General features: G+C 43.9%; 1 protein-coding gene and 1 long non-coding RNA gene across 5 annotated transcripts in view; one reads left to right on the top strand and one right to left on the bottom strand.

Annotated features, from left to right (window-relative positions):
- Positions 1-1458, bottom strand: part of LOC116073923 — a 14076-nt gene extending 12618 nt beyond the window's left edge. For both annotated transcript variants that reach the window (XR_004111967.1, XR_004111966.1), the window contains exon 1: positions 1297-1458. This is a non-coding gene — a long non-coding RNA (uncharacterized LOC116073923). The remainder of the gene's footprint in view (positions 1-1296) is intronic.
- Positions 1-10767, top strand: part of Hmg20a (high mobility group 20A) — an 80703-nt gene extending 69936 nt beyond the window's left edge. For 2 of the 3 annotated variants that reach the window (XM_031346248.1, XM_031346245.1), the window contains exons 7-10: positions 597-672; positions 1608-1823; positions 3354-3496; positions 8365-10767. In XM_031346248.1, coding sequence (XP_031202108.1) covers positions 597-672; positions 1608-1823; positions 3354-3490 — 429 coding nt within the window. In that variant the 3' untranslated portion in view covers positions 3491-3496; positions 8365-10767. The remainder of the gene's footprint in view (positions 1-596; positions 673-1607; positions 1824-3353; positions 3497-8364) is intronic. The other variant, XM_031346246.1, reaches the window with a different exon arrangement.
- The last annotated feature ends 8577 nt before the right edge of the window (positions 10768-19344 follow it).

The raw sequence follows: 19344 nt of genomic DNA, 5'->3' as shown, positions 1-19344 counted from the left end.
TTTTTTTTATTTGTAGTGCCTGGCTATTTCTAGCTTCTTGGGTTTATTTGTTTTTCCTATGTCTGAAGAAAAGTCTTCAAGAGCCCCAAAGATAAACTGCCCCTTGTAAACAGAAAGAAGTAGCAGTGGAATGCCATTATGATTGCTCACTGGCAGATCTCTGCTTAGAATCCTTATTTTCTACTCAGCAAATCTAGATTGCATACTCCTATCTCAGATAGTGCTTAAATGGGAAACCAGTAGGAACAACTGGAAATGCCCCTTTTTAAATTCCTAACCCAGCCACATGCACAGCTCTCCACTGTTGACTATTCACAGCTCAGGGCTAAGAAAAGGCTTCTGCTGTCTTCATTAGTGAAATGCATGTGGGTTTGTTTTAAAGTCCTTCACTCCCCAGCAGCCATACACCTAAGAGATCTAATACTAACTGCTTCAGCTCTCTGACGTTCCATTCTAATGAGGTGAATATATTTCCCTCCCAGGCTCTCCTGGTCTGATTCCTGCTCACCATCTATCTCTCTAAGGAAGACATGATCCTTGTGTCTTGGGCAGTAGTATTTACCTTCTAAAAATTAACTCTTGTTCTTGATTCATAGAAAGAAACAGAGGTAAAGGAACGCTCTGTTTTTGATATCCCTATATTTACCGAAGAATTCCTGAACCACAGCAAAGGTGATTACTGTTATATTTTGTGTGTGTGTGTGTGTGTGTGTGTGTGTGTGTGTGTGTGTGTGTTCCCTGGGTCTTTGAGAAGGGATTTCATTGCTCAGAAGCACCGGCTGATAGCCCTCCTTAGGACTGGAGAAGACTCTGCTGCGAAGAATGGCTGTTATTTCACCCTGTGACCAGTAAGAGAAAGCAAGGGCAATGCACCCAAAGTTTCTTTGCTCTCTGGGTCAAAAGAAATAAATATAAATCACTAATGCTGTGCTCTTTGATAGAGAGCCTAGAACCCTCTATACAAATGAAAATTTATAATCCAGAATACAAAGTAAGAAACTGCAAAGTTCAGAGGCCTGGAGAGATGGCTTAGTGGCTATGAGCACTGGCACCTCTTCCAGAGGATGCAGGTTCCAGTCCCAGCATTCACATGGCAATTTATAATTCTAGTTCCATGGAATTTAATACATTTATCCTGGTCTCTGTGGGCATCAGGCACATATGTGATATATAGATATACATATAGGCAAAATACCCTTACACATAAAAATAAATAAATCTTTTTTTAAAAGAACAAAAGAAAAATAACAAATTGATCCCACTGCAGGACAGATAGGTAACCACAGCTATGCTTACCCAGTCCTCCCAGATACCCTGTGTAGTAGCCCTTCAGGCTTCTCACTTTAAAAAGCAAAATCTAGCCGAATGGTGGGAATTACCACTGTTTGTTGTAGTCTTGTGTATAGAATGTGTTGCTTTAAGAATTAAAATAGCTCTGGGGAGCCAGGCGTATGGTTGTTGAAATTGCTATCTGTGGTGTCATAAAGAGACTTGGGAGATGAGGTGGTAGCTAATGAGAGACAGCCAAGTAGAACTTCACAGAAGAGTAGCGGGGACTTGTCAGACACTTCTCTTACCACGCATTCTGGGGGGGCATGTGTCCTCAGCTCGAGAGGCAGAGCTCCGTCAGCTTCGGAAATCCAACATGGAGTTTGAAGAAAGGAACGCAGCCCTACAGAAGCATGTGGAGAGCATGCGCACAGCAGTGGAGAAGCTGGAGGTTGATGTGATCCAGGAGCGGAGCCGAAACACCGTCCTTCAGCAGCACCTGGAAACCCTGCGGCAAATGTTGACCAGCAGCTTTGCCAGCATGCCCTTGCCTGGTAATGTCATCCTCTTCCCACACTGCCAGTGGCAGGGGCAGTAGGGAGGACGGTGATGGGGTGCTGTTTACATTACTATTAATGTGGAGAAGCTGCAGTGTCTCCCAAGAGGAAAAGAGGAGGGGAAAAAAATCCTGTCAAGATTTTCAGTGCGGGCTGGGCATGGCAAGAGGCAGAGGCAGGAAGATATCTATGAGTTGGAGACCAGCTTGGTCTACCTGAGAACTCCCTGACAGCCTGAGCTACATAAATCCTCTCTCAAAAAACGAAACAAGCTAGGCATGGTGTTGTACACTTTTAATCTCAACACTTGGGATGCAGAGGCATGTGGATCTCTATGAGTTTCCACACTGGCCTGATCTAGTTCCAGGATACCCAGGACTACGTAGTGAGACCCTGTCTCAAAACAAAGAGAAAAAGAAAAAAAAGATTTTTAATGAGACCTATTATAGATTGTCCATATTTATTAAACTCATCCAGACTTTCAAATTCACTGGTGATTTAGACTTTTGTCCACTTCTGTTTTAATGTAACCTATTGCTTACCATTAAACCTAATTTGATACTCAGAACCATGTGGTCGGTGGAGTGACCAAGCCTAAGGAGAGCACTTTCTTCTACCAGATCTGCCTTGTATTTATCTGTGCTTTAATAGGAAGGAAAACCACACCAGCATTCCTACTACACTTTCATTTGGGTAATATTCAGAGCAAACTCTGGCAGTCTCAGACCTGCTCTACTATAAACTGTATTTCATTGCCCTTCTCTTTAGAGCAGTGGTTCTCAACCCTTCTAATGCTGCAACCCTTTAGTACAGCTCCTTGTGTTGTGCTGGTCCCCAACCATAAAATTACTTTGTTGCTACTTCATAATTGTAATTTTGCCACTGTTGTGAAACGTAATGTAAATATCTGTGGTTTCTGATGGTCTTAGGTAACCCTGTGAAAGGGTCGCTGAGTCCCTCCCCCAAAAAAGGGTTTGCTACCCACGGTTGAGAACTTCTGGCTTAGAGTATGTATTAGTTATTTATCATTGCTGTCATAAAACATCATGACCAAAAGAGACTTAGAGAAGAGAGAATTTACTTTGGTTTATGGTTATAGAGGGTCCATCGTGGTGGGGAGTGAAGTCGCAGGCCAAGTAGCCAGAGCAGAGCACATCTGCAACCAAAAGCAGCAGCAGGGAGCTAACTGAAGTGGAACAAAGATACCAGCTCCGAAGGGAGGCCTCTCCTGTGTCTTACCTCCACCTTGTTTCATATCCCACAACATTGCCATCAACCAGGGGCCAAGTGCTGAAACATATGAGCCTATGGGGATGTTTCTCATCCAAACCATCACAGAATATAAAGATTAGCTTCCTGTCTTCCAGGGCTAGAATTGTCTCCTAGGCAGTTAAACTGTCTGTGGAGTAAATTACATTAGTGTCATGATTTTTTTTTTCTTTTTTTTTTTTGGCATGGATTTGTTAAATATCATGAGCTGAACTGCACGGGAAAGTTTTCTTACTGTGTCTTCTTATCTCACTTCAGGAAGTGGAGAAATACCAACAGTGGACACCATTGACTCATACATGAACAGATTGCACAGTATAATTTTAGCTAATCCCCAAGACAACGAAAACTTCATAGCTACAGTCCGAGAGGTTGTGAACAGGCTTGATCGTTAAGCACTGGTGAGTGCTCACCCATGTGACACTTAGTGCCAGCCCTTCAGTCCTCAGACCATCAAGACTGCTAAAACCTGGAGCTGCACTAAGTAACTGAGGTGGAGGCTTGACGTAGATTCCTGCTGTGTAATTGCTAGAAGTCTTTCTCAGTGACATTAAAAACAGACGTGAGGTGGTTTCTTAGACATGTGTCAGACATGTTTAATGGAAGCAGCATGGTTTTTGTTGTCGGAACTCAGTTCTAGTTTTGCCCCTTACTGATTTCCAACAGGTCTTGAGGACTCTGTGGGAAAGTTTAAGGGAAATCACCCAAAAAGTAGTTCTCAAAACAAAATAAACAGCATTCACCTGTTAATCTGTCTCTAACCTGATGAGTAGTGCTAACTTATAAATAGCTAATGGGAACTTGTATATTTAATCCTATATAAATAAGTGTTCTTATTCACCATTCAGTAGCAGTTCTACCCATTGTATGTTAAATGCTAATATAAACTAAACTTCAGTGAAGCAATTGATGTCTTAATTTTAAAGGTTTAAAGGGGTGTTGGGGGCTAGTGAGATGGCTCAGTTGTTAAGAGCACTGACTGCTCTTCCAAAGGTCCTCAGTTCAAATCCCAGCAACCACATGGTGGCTTACAACCACCCGTAATGAGATCTCAGGCCCTCTCTTCTGGTATGTCTGAAGACAGCTACAGTGTACTTACATATAATAAATAAATCTTTGAGCTGGAGTGAGTGGAGCCCAAGCAAGCAGAGGTCCTGAGTTCAATTCCCAGCAACCACATGATAGCTCACAACCATCTGTGGAGCTACAGTGTACTCATATACATAAAATAAATAAATAAATCTTTTTTTAAAAAAGCCAGCCATAGTAGCACATACCCTTCTGAGGCTGAGGCAAGAGGATTATGAGTTCAAGACCAGCATGGTGCTAGCACCAGTGAAATTATCTGAAAAAGCAAACAAAAGGGTATAGAGTGGTAGCTCGGCTGTTAAGTGTCCTGAAGTTTCGTCCCAGAAGCCACGCAAAAGCCAGCTGTGGTGACGCACCTTTAGTTCCCTCACTGAGGACGAGGAGGAGACAGTGGCTCCTGGCCTTGCTGGCCAGTCAGCTTGGCCAGTGAAAAACCTTTCTCTAAAGAATGAAGGTAGATGGCTCTTGAGAAATGACAGCCTCGGATGGGTATGCACACAAACACTCACCCACATCCTGTAAAACAAACAAAGAGTGAAGCTGAGCCTGTAATCCCAGCACTTGGAAGATAAAGGCAGGCTCTTAACCTCTACGCTCTTGCCTCTTGCCCCCATACTCTCCATTCCCTTCCACTCCCCTCCATGTGGCCATGGCCGGCCTCTATGTCTCTACCCTCTTCTTCTCTCTGCCTCCCTTACCCTCTTAACTCCCCTCCCCATGCCCTGAATAAACTCTATTCTATACTAAAAAACAAAAACAAAAACAATGAGTCACCAGAGGTTCAAGGTCAACCTGATCTAGGCTAGCATGCCAAAACCCTATCTTTAAAAAAAGAAAAGAAAGAAATTTAGAAGGAGGCTAAGCATGGTGGCTCATGCTTTTAATCCCAACAGAGTTCAAGGCTAGCCTGGTCTACATAGTGAATTTCAGTCAGGTCTGTCCCGGACTATAGAGAGAGAGCCTGTCTTTAAAAGAAAGTAAAGAAGACTGAGGAAATGACTCATCAATTAAGAACACTTGCTGTACTTCCAGAGGACCCAGGTTCAATTCCCAGCACTCACAACTGCCTGTAACTCCAGCTCCAAGAGATCTCATGCCCTCCTCTGACCTCTGTGGACACCTTTCCTCACATGTACATCACTCACATGAATGAGTGAGTGAATGAATGAATGCATGCATGAAAAGAAAGGCAACAATTGAGTACCAGCAAGTGTTACATTCTTTGAGAGGAGGTAGATAGAAAGTACATTTCCAAAAGAGAACTGCCCACAGAGACTTTTTGGTACTAACAGACAGTCATCAGATACCATTTCTATTTAAGACAAGGTCTCCCTGTTCAGCCCTGGCTGGCCCATGACTTACAATGTAAGTCATGCTGGCCTCAAATTCATAGAGATTCTCCTGCCTCTCCTTTGCAAACATGGGATTAAAGGTGTCTTGTACTGCCACATCTGGACAGACAACATTCTTAGGTGAAAGCAGGGTTTGTTCACTGTAATTCCTAGAGATGGGTAACATGCAGCCCTACAGTCTGTTGATTAAATTGTTTCTTACCTACAGACATTTAATCTGGTTGGAAATCTTAGAGTTGGACCACATTAGTGATAAAGCCATGTATTAAAAAACACAAGTGATGGGCTGGAGAGATGGCTCACTGGTTAAGAGCTCTGGTTTCTTTTTCAGAAGACCCAAGTTCAATTCCCAGCTCCACATGGCACCTCACAACTGCCTATGACTCCAGTTCCAGGGGATTCTCCACCTTCACACAGACATACATGCAAAACAACAATGCCCATGAAATAAAAACAAATAGATTAAAACATGAACTCACACACAAATCACTAGCAGAATGCTCCTAAGGAATAGTGTGTGCTTGAATCTCTGTCCTTCAAATACAGGAGCACCCTCATCCATGTGACCTGGAGTCTAGCTTGGTTTAGAGTTTGAGCAACACATTTGAGAACATATAAGGCCCATATCTCTCTATCTAATGAGGCAGCATTTGCTAGCAGAGACAAAGAGACAATATAGTATTTATCCTTCTTGGTTGAGCCTTTGGGTGGTAACCATACAAGACTATTCATTATTCTTTAGTTTTGGCTGTGCCTAAATGAGAACAAGATTATCCTTGTAGCAAGCAGCCAGATGGGATGGACTGTACTTCTAAGAGACGGCTGGCCTCCCTAGAGAATGGAGACACAGCATCGGTGCCTCCACTTATGAAGGAAACAGCTTGTAAATCTAGGCCTGGGATTCTCAGGAGCTCATCTTCCTTCTCACACAGTGTTTTCAATTAGCACTCTTGTAGGCTTAAAAAGAGAGAGCTGGGAGACTCAGCATGGAAGATTGTGAGAGAAATCGGTAATTGATAACATGGAGCCTCCTCACCTAAGGAGAGGGCAATGAATTCGAGGATGGAGCCAAAAGTGGCTTTTCACTTTGAGCATATGCCAGTAAGACTCTCCTAAAGCTGTCTACCATAAGGCCATAAACTGTAGTGGCTGCTCGCTGGAGAATCTTTGAAAAACCTAGGCCATTAGCAGTCTCCTTGATTTTTAACCAAAAGTATTTTGTCCTTGAAAAAAAAATGTCTGAAACTGTTCTATTATCACAGATCTTACAATTTACAATGCAAACATAACTAAGCCCCCCACCCACAGCTGTCAAATGGAACAATTAGAAAGACTGTGATTAATACTAGCTTGGTCTCATTATACAAATATGTATAGACAGACAGCTAAGCCTGATGTCCCCAGCACTCATGGTGCAATTAATTACTCTGACACCAGCTTGGCAAAGGCTTCCTTCTACTGTCAGGAGCCAGTGACTAAAGTGAAGCTCCTAGGCCACAAGTTTACAAGTGTTAGAGAAGCATATCAGAGCTGGAAAAGGCCTTTAGAAATCTGTGTGTGTGTGTGTGTGTGTGTGTGTGTGTGTGTACGCGCATGTGCGCGTGTGTGTTATGTGTATGTATATCCCAAAGAGGTGAGACGTGGCATTTGAAGATGCCAGGGCTAAACATGATTGTGTAAACTGTCATTCAAGAGCCTTGAAGCATAGCCCTAACATGACAGTGTGGTAGTAGAGCTAAGGTACTCAAAACTTACAAAGCCGGGCAGTGGTGGTGCACACCTTTAATCCCAACACTTGGGAGGCAGAGGCAGGCAGATTTCTGAGTTCGAGGCCAGCCTAGTCTACAGAGTGAGTTGCTATACAGAGAAACCCTGTCTCAAAAATCCAAAACAAAAAACAAAAATAAACTTACAACAAAGCATTAAGGTAAATACAGTGGTTATGATCTTACTGACTTTGGGCCAGCCATTTCTAGTATGTTTTTATAGAATACAATGGAAGAATTACCCTAGCTGTCACGTTTCTTGTGGCTAACTAGCAGATAGAGACACAAGGAACTAGGAGGGTGTTTATGTTGAGACATGATCACCCATGACTGTCATAGTCTGTGTATTGCCTAGTTTCTATTGAATCACAGAGGTTGGCTATTTGAAGATTAGAGATTATTATTTTTATGTAATTTTTATTACATTTTATTCGTTGTATCTGTCTGTCTGTTTTTATCTATGCACATGGACATAGACATGCTACAATGTGGGTATGGAGATTACAAACAACTTCCAGGAGTTGGTTCTCTTTCTCCCAGAGACTGAACTCAGGTCACTAGGAGTGGCGGGCAACTTCTTTACCCACTAAGCCATCTTGCTGGTCTAAAATGACTATTTTTAATCAGTAAGAAAATGGTTGATAGCATACATAAACACATTTCTGTACAAACAGATATCCTCAGTTTTATCCTTAAGGAAAATTGGCTTTGATTGACCGTACGTCCTGTGGACTGAAGTAGGCCACTAAGTTCCCTCATCAGAGTTTTCTGATCATTGCTTTTTGATGAGTAGCTGCCGAATGCTTGGCTTTCTTGGATCCAGGTCTAGAGCAGGACCATATTTCTCATTGAAATGTCTGTAGCATCTCACTTTTGTCTGCCTACAGCTTTATGAGGTCTTTATTTCATATTTTCCCATTACAACCCTCTCAAAAAAAATCAAGCAAAGCATTTTTAAATCCATAACCCTAGAACTCCAGAACTCCCTTTAAATCCAGAACTCCTTCTGACTGGCAGTTACCTTTTTGGTGTTTGTTTGTTTCTTTTTCTCTCTCTATTTAGATCTTAGTGCTCCAAGATGTAGTGTGTGCACTTGTGCAGTGAGAAGCCACCCATGAACATTTGAACTAAGATGGGGCGGAGGACTACAGATCCCTTCCTGTGAAAGAATTGTCAGTAAGTGAAATGCTTTCATCCCAGGAAGCTGTGTGAGGGAGCAACAAAGATGGATGCGTGAACTCTGTGGGAATGATGCCCTGTGAGCAGCTCTGAAAGTGTACAGCCCCTCACTCTCTTCGAAGACTTCCTGGAGTCCTCTCATTTCCATCTCTGCTGAAGTGGATCTGCATACATTCTTCTGACCACAGCGACCCCAAGACTGACATCTTCCTTCTCTCCCCAGCAGAGGAAGATTTCTCATCCTTACAGTCCCACTCCAGTTTCCTTACCCGGATGTCACTTTTTTAAATGCCTCTGGGGGGACTGCTTTTCTTCACTCCCACCAAGTTACACATCTCCATTTTCTGACCTCTGGGTTTTGTTGCTCAGCGGGGCTTTGAAGGAGAATTCTCATTGGATGGACCCAGCCTTCTCCATCACTGCCCTGCTGTGACTCCAAAGAACAGAGCTTCTTGTTGACAGTGCCCTGTGGAGCCAGGCAGTGTTTCCTGCCCTGCATGGTGCTCAGTGGGTGCCAGCCCCTCAGCAGGCTCTGTGGTTGCTGCCCTGAAGGACAATGCTCCCTCCTTCCTTGCTGGTCCTGCCTGCTGATCTCTGAGCATTGCTCCTGTTCAGACATGGAATCCCAGCCACAGCAAGGCTCACCAGTCCCCATCTGTTGGCAGTGTCTTGTGGAGCACTTCTGCTGAGGAAAAGGTCACTGGCAGAGAGGGAGGAGGAAAGTGATGCACATTTGGTGTGACTAAGTGGAAACTGAGCAACACTGTCTTCAGTGCACAGGTTCGTGCATTAAGATGATGGGAACTTCTCTAGAAGTCTCTTGAGCTCACAAAAAGGCATAGTGGAATCCGCTTGTGTTTCGCTTTCCTCTGTAGCCACTAACTGCCAAATGTATGGAATCTATGTGGAAAAATAGCTTCCTTCTCTCCCTCCCCTTACTAAGGAATGTTCTTGTTGTTTAACCACAAAAACAAACAGGTTCTGTTTCTCTCCTCAGGGTTGGTTCTCCGTTTTTGGGTTGGGTTTCGGTTTTTGGGTTGGTTTGGGGTTTGGTCTGGTTGTAGGCTTGGGGTTTGATTTGTTTTTTTTATTTTCCTTTTATGCTCTAGAGCACAAGGATAGAGGTGGCAGCTGATATCTTTGGAACCAAAGCAGAGCATGCTAAGCCTGTTATCTAGGCACTAGGCCACCAAAGGCAGGGATGGAATGTGGTCCCTCACAATCTGCCCATAAGCCAGAGCCCCCATGCTGTGGCTGCACACCCCACCCATCTTCTCCGAGCTGCGCTCTCTCCTATGTGCTCTATTAGATAGTCCAAAGGGAGCAGCAGTGGTAAGGAGCTATGTGAGCACATGGAACTTCATGCACTGAAACCCACATACCACTCATTTAGAAAAAGACCCGGTTGTCACTCACTGCTGCACAGCCAGCCAGCTCTGCTGCCTGCGTGCTGTCCCAACTCCCCACCCTTATCTGCTATTTTTGCTTCTTAGATTGCTTGCCTGCTAAGCCCATGCTAGAACTCACTGTCTGTGGCAGAAGGACACCCAAGCGGTTCTGGGAGTTTGTCTGTCTTCAGCCAGATGCTTCCTGCCCTTCCTTCTTCCTCATATTGCTCTTTCTCTCTGTATGCAGTTCTGCACCGTTTCCGTAGCACTGATCTTCACGGCTTGGTCCAAAGATCATCATCTCCTCTATACAGATGTGATACCTCATCTTGTCTGGGCACATTTGCGTAGCCAGAATTCTGGAGGATAACGAGAATCTCCAGGATGGAATCCTTGTCACAGCAGTCACTTCCTTTCAAATACTGCCTCTCTCTCCCAGCAGCTGCACTAAGTGGCTGGGATTCAGTCAGGCTGTGTAGAACTGGTCTGTTCCACCTTCTCCCCCCCCCCCCCCCCCCCCCCCCACCCACACACACACACACACCCATGCTCAGCAGAGGAGGAGGTCAGGGTGCAGGCTGGCACAAGGGTTTATTTCCCCAGAAGGTTCATCGCTGCTCCTGCACCTACTAGCCCTCGTCAAGAAGGAAGCACTTAGCAGCTCAGTGTTGCACATTCCATTCTTGCTCTTTACTAAAACACAGGAGCAGCTGGGGAAGGGAGATGAGGGGCTTTCTTTCTGGCAAGTTTTAGAAAATGAAATATTGTGTACATGTGTTTGGAGCTATTGAATTGCCAGGTTTCTGTACAAGGGTTTTGTAATTAAACTTTTGGATTTTCTTTAAGAAGTTGATGTGCTTGTTTGACATTTGTCTCATTAAAACTCTTCCATGTTGAATCCATGTGACCAGTTTTGCTTGCATTGGAACAAGAAAGTTCTGCTTCTGCTTTTTCCCTCTGAAAGACTTTGTCAGCTCTCCGTTAATCAAGTCTGCTAGGCTTTTAGAGCAGACACACGTTCATTTTCCTAATTGCTGATTCAAGATGTCTTTACCTGTTGACAATGCAGCTCTGTCACTGTTCCCTAGAACAATGCTTCGAGTTACACTTCGATTGATGTGGCAGTACTTATTCTGGAAGCAAACTTGAATGTTTTTAAGTCAGTGACTCTGAAGTCCCTTGTTAGCTGATCTTTTGACAGAAGAAATGTTGTGCTTAAATTTCTGCTTTTTAAAAATAGCCACACTTACCAATCAAAATATTTTAAAAGGCTTCAAAATCTTTAGGATGAGGCAGCCTTGGCTTTCAGAGCCCGCTCTCCTCCTGGGGGACAAGGGTATAGCACTGGGTAAGTCTTTCATTGTGTCACCTCAGGCCTCCTCTTCTGACTTTACAAGTGCCTTGACTTTCTTAGAAGGCTAGAATTTGGTTAAAGAAACCAAGCCGAGCAGAGTGGTCGCTTAATCCCAGTACTTGGGAGGCAGAGGCAGGCGGATTTCTGAGTTCCAGGCCAGCCTGGTTTACAAAGTGAGTTCCAGGACAGCCAGGGCTATACAGAGAAACCCTGTCTCACAAAACCAAAACAAAACAAAACAAAAAACCCACTATACTTTGAAAAGTGCAAAGAATCATCATGGTATCAGAGGCAGGATTGGGTTTGATTACATTTAACAAAAACCCAAATCAGCTGTGGCTTAAATCAGAAGCGGTGTATGTCTCTTTCATAAAACAGTATGCAGAGAGAGAGAGAGAAGCTTGTCCAAGACTGATACAGAAGTAGCACATCTTTCAAGGTCACCTTGTATTCCAACATAGCTACTTGGCCATCGGCCATCCCTTTGAAATTCCTGGCAGCTTGAGGAGGAGGCAAGGACAAACGGGCAAGCCTGATTTCCCAGAGTCTTCCCTGGAAATCACACTCAGTACTTGAAATCACATCACTGTAGTGGGCTGTTAAGGAATCCAAGAAACTTCTCTGTGTGGACTTCACTGCTCAATTATAGAAGTTTTAGTAAGAGAGAGAATTAAACATAGAGTGGGCAGCAGAAATTTTCCTATATTAATGAAGGCTACATTGTTTCTCCTTTGCTGCTTCACATTTTGAAAATAACCTCACATTTCTCTTTTTTTTTGGGGGGGGGGGGGGTTGGGGGTTAGAGATAGGGTTCCTGGCTGTCCTGGAATTCACTCTGTAGACCAAGCTGGCCTCGAACTCAGAAATCCGCCTGCCTCCGCCTCCCAAGTGCTGGGACTAAAGGCGTGTGTCACCTCATATTTCTTAGAACTTTATTTTTCCAAACATCTGGGAAACAAACGGATTTCAGTGTGAGCAGGCACTCCCTGTCCACACCTTACCTTCTCCCCCAGCTTCAGCAGCTGGGGGCCAGGCTTGGTAAAAGTCAACAGCAGCAGGTGGTAGCTAGTCCAGATCAGACTGCTCTTCAGTCTATTAAACACCAGGATGATGTCTCCCTGAGGGTGGGGGTGTTGAAGTATTGTTTGGTAGAAAAGCTATAACTGTTTCCTGCTTTGTGAAATAATTTCCTGCCTCACAACCAGGACTTCCAAATGAGGGGCTTTTTGTTTGAGTTGTTATTTACCTTTGTCACAAAGTGTGCACTCAGATACACACTTTTAAATACCTACAGATGTAAACATTAGGACTCGTGCCAGCTCATGAAACGGGTTGAGAGAAGTCTCAAGGTGACCCTGCTGCCTGTCCACTCACTAAAAACTGTTTGATGGCAATAGGTACTTCTGAAAGTTACTGGCCAGAATCAGGAATGTCCGTTCCTGAGAGGAGCCTGGGGACATGGGAATGGCAGTGCACATTGTCAGAAGGATTTTTGTGAATGATCTGAATGCTGGATCAGTGGGAAGCTGTAAAACTGAAAGGGGTGTTCTCTGTACTCCCCAGCACTTGAGAGCATCTCCCCATTTCACTTTAAACCTGAAGTTATTAATAAAGGTTATTGTGTAGAGCTACAGAAGCATTTACAAGATACATTTCTAGGGTTGGAAAGGTGGCTCAGTGGTTAAAAGCACTCATTGGCTGCTCTTCCACAAGGGGGTTAGATTCCCAGACCCCACATAGCAGTTCATTAAGTCTACAACTCCATTTCCAGGTAACCTGCCACCCTCTTCTGCCCTCCTCACAGGCATGCAGGTAGTGCACATACATGTAGGCAAAACACCTGTTCACATAATAAAAATTATCTGATAGAGACTAGTGGAAATCTACAGAAATGTACTTAAATAGCTCTGACATGGAGCAGCTTGAATTAAGTTTCAAATGAAATAACTTCATGAGTGTGTATATGTAGGCCAGAGGTCAAGTGCAGGGTTTTCCTCTACTACTAGGTATTATTATTATTATTATTATTATTATTATTATTATTATTATTATTTTATATTATCATCATTATCATTATTATTGATATAAGACCTATTTTTCCTGAGCCCAGAACTCACTAACTGGTTGCACTGGATTTAATTGCATTCAACAGAAATCCAAGAAAACACTGACTTAAATAAGTGTGTCTCTCTAAGCCAAGCATAGTGGCACATTTCTGTAGTTCCAGCAGAGGCAGGCAGATCTCTTGAGTTTGAGATCTACAGAGTGAGTTTCAGGACAGCCAGAGTTACAGAGAAAAACCCTGTCTTGAAAAACAAAGAAAAGTATTTCATTAAAAAAAAAAAACAGAAAGAGACAGGAGAGAAATATTCCAACAGAAGCCAATCTGAGACAGTCCTGCACCCTGTCTGTTCTGGCTTCTCGAGGTCACGCAGTGTTCCAACATAGCTATTTGGCAGGCAGGCTCAGAATCTACCTCTTCCCCTTCTCCTCAAAGCTACAGACAGGTACTGTTGGCTTTTACATGGTGCTAGGGATCTAAAAGCTCAGGTCCCTGTGCAGTATTTTACCAACTGAAACATCTGACCAGCCTTGAGATAACTTTTTTCCTTTAAATTCTTTGACACTATGGGAGACTGGAGAATCCAGATCAGTTCTCAGCACCCACACGGTGGCTCACAACCACCTACAACTCCGGTCCTGTGGGATCTCACACCTTCTTCTGGTCATGAGAAATAGCCATACCATTGGTGCCCAGACATACATGCAGAGTAAACATCTGTACACATGAAATAAAAGGTTTAAAATTCTTTGGCAGTTTTATACAAATATAGTGTAATTTGGTCACTTTCAGCCCGGACAGACATTCTCTCTCAGCCCCTCCCACTCCTCTAGAACCCCTCCTTCCCAACGCTTTCCCCTCTAGTGCACACTGGACAGATCTTTACTTCTGGGCTATGCTCCCAGCCTCCTGTGGTCTGTTTATTTCATTTGCTTGTTTATGGGATGATTTACAGATTGGTGTGTCACCTCTCGCATGGGCCCTGCTTTCACTGGATTGTCCCCATTTTAATATATGTGGTGCTCACGTGAGACAATAGAAGTTTTGTTTGTTTGTTTTTTGGGTTTTTTGTTTGTTTTTCAAGACTGGGGGTTGGATGATAAGCAGTTTTTGGAGAACTGGGAACAAATAGGGAAGGGGTTTTTTGTTTTTGGTTTTGTTTGTGGGTTTGTTTTTTTGTTTGTTTCTCTGTGTAGCCCTGGCTGTCCTGGAACTCATTTTGTAGACCAGGCTGGCCTCGAACTCAGAAATCTGCCTGCCTCTGCCTCCCAAGTGCTGCCATTAAAGGTGAGCGCCACCACTGCCAGGCCGACAATAGAGTTTTTATGTGCATTAAACTAGTTACATTTAGAATAGTACTTGTCATAGAGTACAGGACACACAGGAGCTTACAAGTTTTTTTGGAAAACTCGGGGAAAAGAGAAACAACAGCTAATACACCCTAAGTGAAGTAAGTAAATCGGTTCTGCTTTTTATATGATAACACAACTTTATATCTCGTCCATTTTATAAGTAAGTAAATGAAGACTGGGGGTTGGATAATAAGCAGTTTTTGGAGAATTGGAAACAAATAGGGAAAGATTTTTTTGTTTTTGTTTGTGGGTTTGTTTTTTTTGTTTGGTTGGTTGTTATTTTTTTTCTTTTGGTTTTTCATGACAGAGTTTCTTTGTATATTCCTGAACATCCTGGAACTAGAGCTTTTCTCCCTTATACTCAAAAGATTCACCTGCCCTTGAACCCCACATTCCACCATAACCAGGCTGAAGTTTGGTTGGTTGGTTTTGGGTTTTTTGTTTGTTTGGTTGGTTGGTTGGTTTTGTTTGTTTTGTTTTAGGTTGGTTTGATTGGCTGGGTTTTTTTAGTGGTTTTGTTTTGGGATCAGTTGGCTGGTTGATTGGTTTTGAGTCAGTGCCCCATGTAGCCCAGGCTGGCCTAGAATTGAGTAGGTAGTAAGAACAATATTGAGCTCCTGAGAAGCTGAGAACTGGACGTGATGTTGAATGTCTCTCTGTCACCAGCTGTTCTAGGTCCGAAACTCTGTAGGGTTTAAATGCTGCTGGAATAAGAGATGTAAAATAGCTCACCTGCCCTAGCCACTGGTCAGGCAGGAGAAGTGATATGAACTGAGGACTTATGGAGAGGAAAAGTTTATCTCAGAAACCATCTTTTGGCCAGATGTGGTAGCCCACGCCTTTAATCCCAGTGCTCGGGAGGCAGAGGCAATTGGATCTCTAACCTTGAGGCCAGCCTGGTCTATGAAGCAATTCCAGGACAGCCAGGGCTCTCTTACACAGACAAATCCTGTCTTGAAAAAAAAAAAATTAAAAAAAAAAAAAAGAACTATCTTTTGGGGGGAAATCGATTTGAAAGAGCCAGTAAGGCTGGGAATATCGAAAGGTCGCCATCCTGAGTCGGGAAAGGAGGAAAGAGAGAAGCAAACAAGACTGGAGCAGCCGGGGTGAGTTGTAGTGACTGCAGAGCCGGAGCCAAGGAAACGAGAAGAATCAAGAACCTGATTACAAAGCTGGCATAGAACCTGTAGGAGTGGCTGCACACATCTTTAAAACCAGCCAAAGCCAGGGGATCTCTTCAAGTTTGAGGCCAGCCTGGTCTACATAAGAGTTCCAGGACAGCCTGAGCTACCTAGTAAGAACTTGTCGCAAAGGGGACAGGGCAGTAGGGGGGTATCAAGGAAAGCAAGCAAGCTGACAGTCCTGGGAGAAGCGACAGCAGCTCAGCTATGGCAGTAGGGGTGGGAAAGGGCCAATAGACTCAATTTAGTTTAGAATTCTAATGGACCAAAGGTTTAAGGGATTGTATGTAAATGGAGGGGGTGGGGAGACAGAAGAATCAGAAATGATCCCATGGGTGTGACACAGTAGTAAAGCATTTGGGTAGCAAGCACAAGCCCTGAGTTTGAACCCCAGTAGCACCCATGTACACATGGTTTCTTTGTGTACACACACAGTTTCTAGCATTTGGACTTCAGCAGCTGGGCCAAGGACAAGATGCTATTGCCTGAGATGGGGCAGATTTAGAGACAAAATGTTGTGAAGGAAAGATCAAGAATTCCCTTGTGAGCCTGGGGTTGTAGCTCAAGTGCTTGAGTGCTTGCCTAGTGCATGGAGTTCTGGGCCTCCTCCCAGCAGCATGTTAACTGCGTGCAGTAGTGAGTAGCTGTAATCCCAGCACTCTGTAGGCTGAAGCCAAAGGACCAAAGTTCAAGGTCATCCTTGTCTACAAAGAGTTTAGAGTTCAAGGTCAGCCTGGTAAATTATATAGTGAGATGCTGCTTTAGAGACAAGGCAACATTTTTTCTTCTTAGACTAGCTAAACATGAGATTAGCCCTGAGCAGCTGGCTTAAATCTCTTTGCTATCAGTTTAAAAAAAAAAAAAATCCTTTCAGTTCCTAAAAGCCTGTGGTTTCCCTGAGCTGCTGGCGGCAGGTCACAGTTTGAGGACATTCCTTCCATGCTCTGTGCATATAGGCACACGTAGGCTGGCTCACTCGAGCTGCTCACTGAACTATGAAATTAAGGAACGGTCTCCTTTTTAATTCTTCAAGCTCCTTAGGAAAAGAAAATTTAAAACCTCGCATCTGCCTTTGTTTAAGATTGGCCAAAAGCAGCTGAGTGTTGTAGGATATAAAAATCATGCCATAAGCTGATCGCTAGAAGAGACTGGGAAGCAATGGAAGCGTGTGCCGGGGAGACTGGCCAGAAATACATTTGGCATCATTCAAAGAAGGGTAATACGAGAAGACACGGGAGATGCTGCCCGTGCAAATGGCTGCTGAGATGATTTGACCCTCCTCACGCCAGCTGGGTCCAAGCAGTGGAACGTGAGATGGTAACCTATTTTTCTCCTGGCCGGTGGGTGTTTTAAGTAGCCTTCTATTTATGAAAAGAAGTTCTCAGTCTTTTTAAGGCAAACTAATGTGGTCACTGGATTTCACTCAAAGCTAGGGAGAATGAATGTTTTAGATACAGTCATTCATTCCATTTGGACATTTCCATGCACTTTGGGTAGAAAGCTGAGGAAGTCCCTCTCTTCTGGGAGCTAGCTCATAGTACAACAATAAAAACAAAGACATGAACGCTAACTACAATGGGGTCTGATAAGTGATCAAACAGCTGTGAGCAAAGCGTCCTGGAAAACACAAAGGAAGGATTCGATGGTTGTGCTACAGGGAGGTCCAAAGAGGGGCTTTTTAAAAGAAACTAGAAATGGCCTGGTAGCTCTGTGGTAGAGCACTTGGCAGAGAGATATGCAGGGCCCCCAGGTACTGCAGAGACAGTGAAGTGTTTGGGAAGTGGGTTGTAATGAGCTTCAAACGCCATGCTAAGGGACCTTAATTTGTAGCAGAGGGGAAAATAATCACAGCTGGTTCTGCAAAGCAATAGCACGAGAAGATAATAAACTAGCTCGGAGGATCATAGTCTTTTTTTTTTTTCATGAATCCCTGTGGCAATCCAGTGAGGGCTATGTATGGATCAGGCCTTGGAGGAGGAGGAGGAGGAGGAGGAGGAGGAAGAAGAAAGAACAAAAGAAAGAAAGAAAGGAAGGAAGGAAGAAGTAGTTAGCCAGATGTGCAGGCACATGTTTTTAATCCCAGCATTCAGAAGCCAGAGGCAGGTGGATCTCACCAAGTTTGAGACCAGCCTGATCTACAGAGTGAGTTCCCAGCCCAGAGGAACACAGTGTCTCAAACCAACAAGAAAAATGTTAAGAAATCCACTATATTAAAAGATAGCTATCAAAATATTTAAAGTGTGTCATATAGACATGTTTGTGCTCCCTCACAAAGCTATAAATAATGTGACTAAGATGGGCAGAGTGGAGAATGCCTATAATCCCAGAGAGAGATAAAGAACAAAATGGAGCAGGGATTAGAGGTGGGCAGGGTGGAAAGAGAGGCTCTGGGGGACAGACCCACTGGAGAGCGCCAGGAGTGAGGGGAGGCAAGCTGGGGTAGATGGAAGTGACTGGAAGCAAAGCCTTTGTTGCATGCTCATTTGCCATAGAGGAGTGCTAATGAGCTACCTCTTGACAGCTAAGTTTGGACTTGGAGTAACATGGGGTAGACTTATAGGGAGCTTAGGCCAGTTCTATGTTCTACTGCCCATGGGTAAAGCTTTCATGTTTAGACTTTGCCTTACCACCAACCATGACTATTTTCCCCTTCCCAGAAGAGCACATGGACAGAAGAAGCTTATCTAACTGGCTTAAATCAGTTGGCATCTCTGTGGTTGTTAGAGCATGTTCTTGCATATGCTTCCTGCAAGAGATTCAGCAAGGGAACCGTGCATCTGGAAAGAATACTCCAGATGTTCCTCTGGTATGGCAGTATCTGTTTATCTTGGCTGATTTTATAGCAAATGTGTTTGGGATAGTTCCTGTTTGTCTCTTGGAACTATATGAAAAGCTGGGCATGGCTTATAATCCCAACACTCATGAGGCTGAAGCAGGCTGATCTCTGTGAGTTCAAAGCCAGCCAGCACTACAGAGTAAGACCCTGTCTCAAAATAGAAAAGATCTAGGTGAAGGTTACAGAACAAACCAAGCACACGACCACAACTAAACACTCTGGGAAAGGCTACAAAAAGAGTATCAGCTGTGGTCACGCCCTGAGGGGTTTCACTCTGAAGACTTGACCCACAGCTAAATGGGGCCAAGATTAATCATGCCCTAATCTTCACTCTCAACCAAAGGATCTTTCCTGAAGATCATGTCTATTAGGGCAGTGAGGATTGCTGCAGGGTATGCAGTAATGAGCTCCAGGTAGTTAATGAGAGACAAGTGCGGATGCTGCAAGGGCCAGTACTCAGTGCCTCATCAGAACACCAAGAGAGACGGTCTGTTCCGCAAAAGGAGCCCCTGTTGAGTCCTTGGGTTGAGAGAGTGGAGAGGAAGCTCCCATTTTGAGATTCAGTGTTGCCAGGAAACACAAAATCATCTGGGAAAGACCTTTGTTTTTGTTTTAATTAGGTAAAGATTTTACATGCAGGGAGCAAGTAGCTGACTCCAGGCTCCAAGCCGTCTCCAGAGGAAGAAAAGT

This window comes from Mastomys coucha, unplaced genomic scaffold (genome assembly GCF_008632895.1).
Source record: "Mastomys coucha isolate ucsf_1 unplaced genomic scaffold, UCSF_Mcou_1 pScaffold23, whole genome shotgun sequence".
In the NCBI taxonomy this organism is placed as follows: Eukaryota; Metazoa; Chordata; class Mammalia; order Rodentia; family Muridae; genus Mastomys; species Mastomys coucha.
Note: the sequence above shows the minus strand (reverse complement) of the source record. Positions and strands in the feature narration are given on the sequence as shown.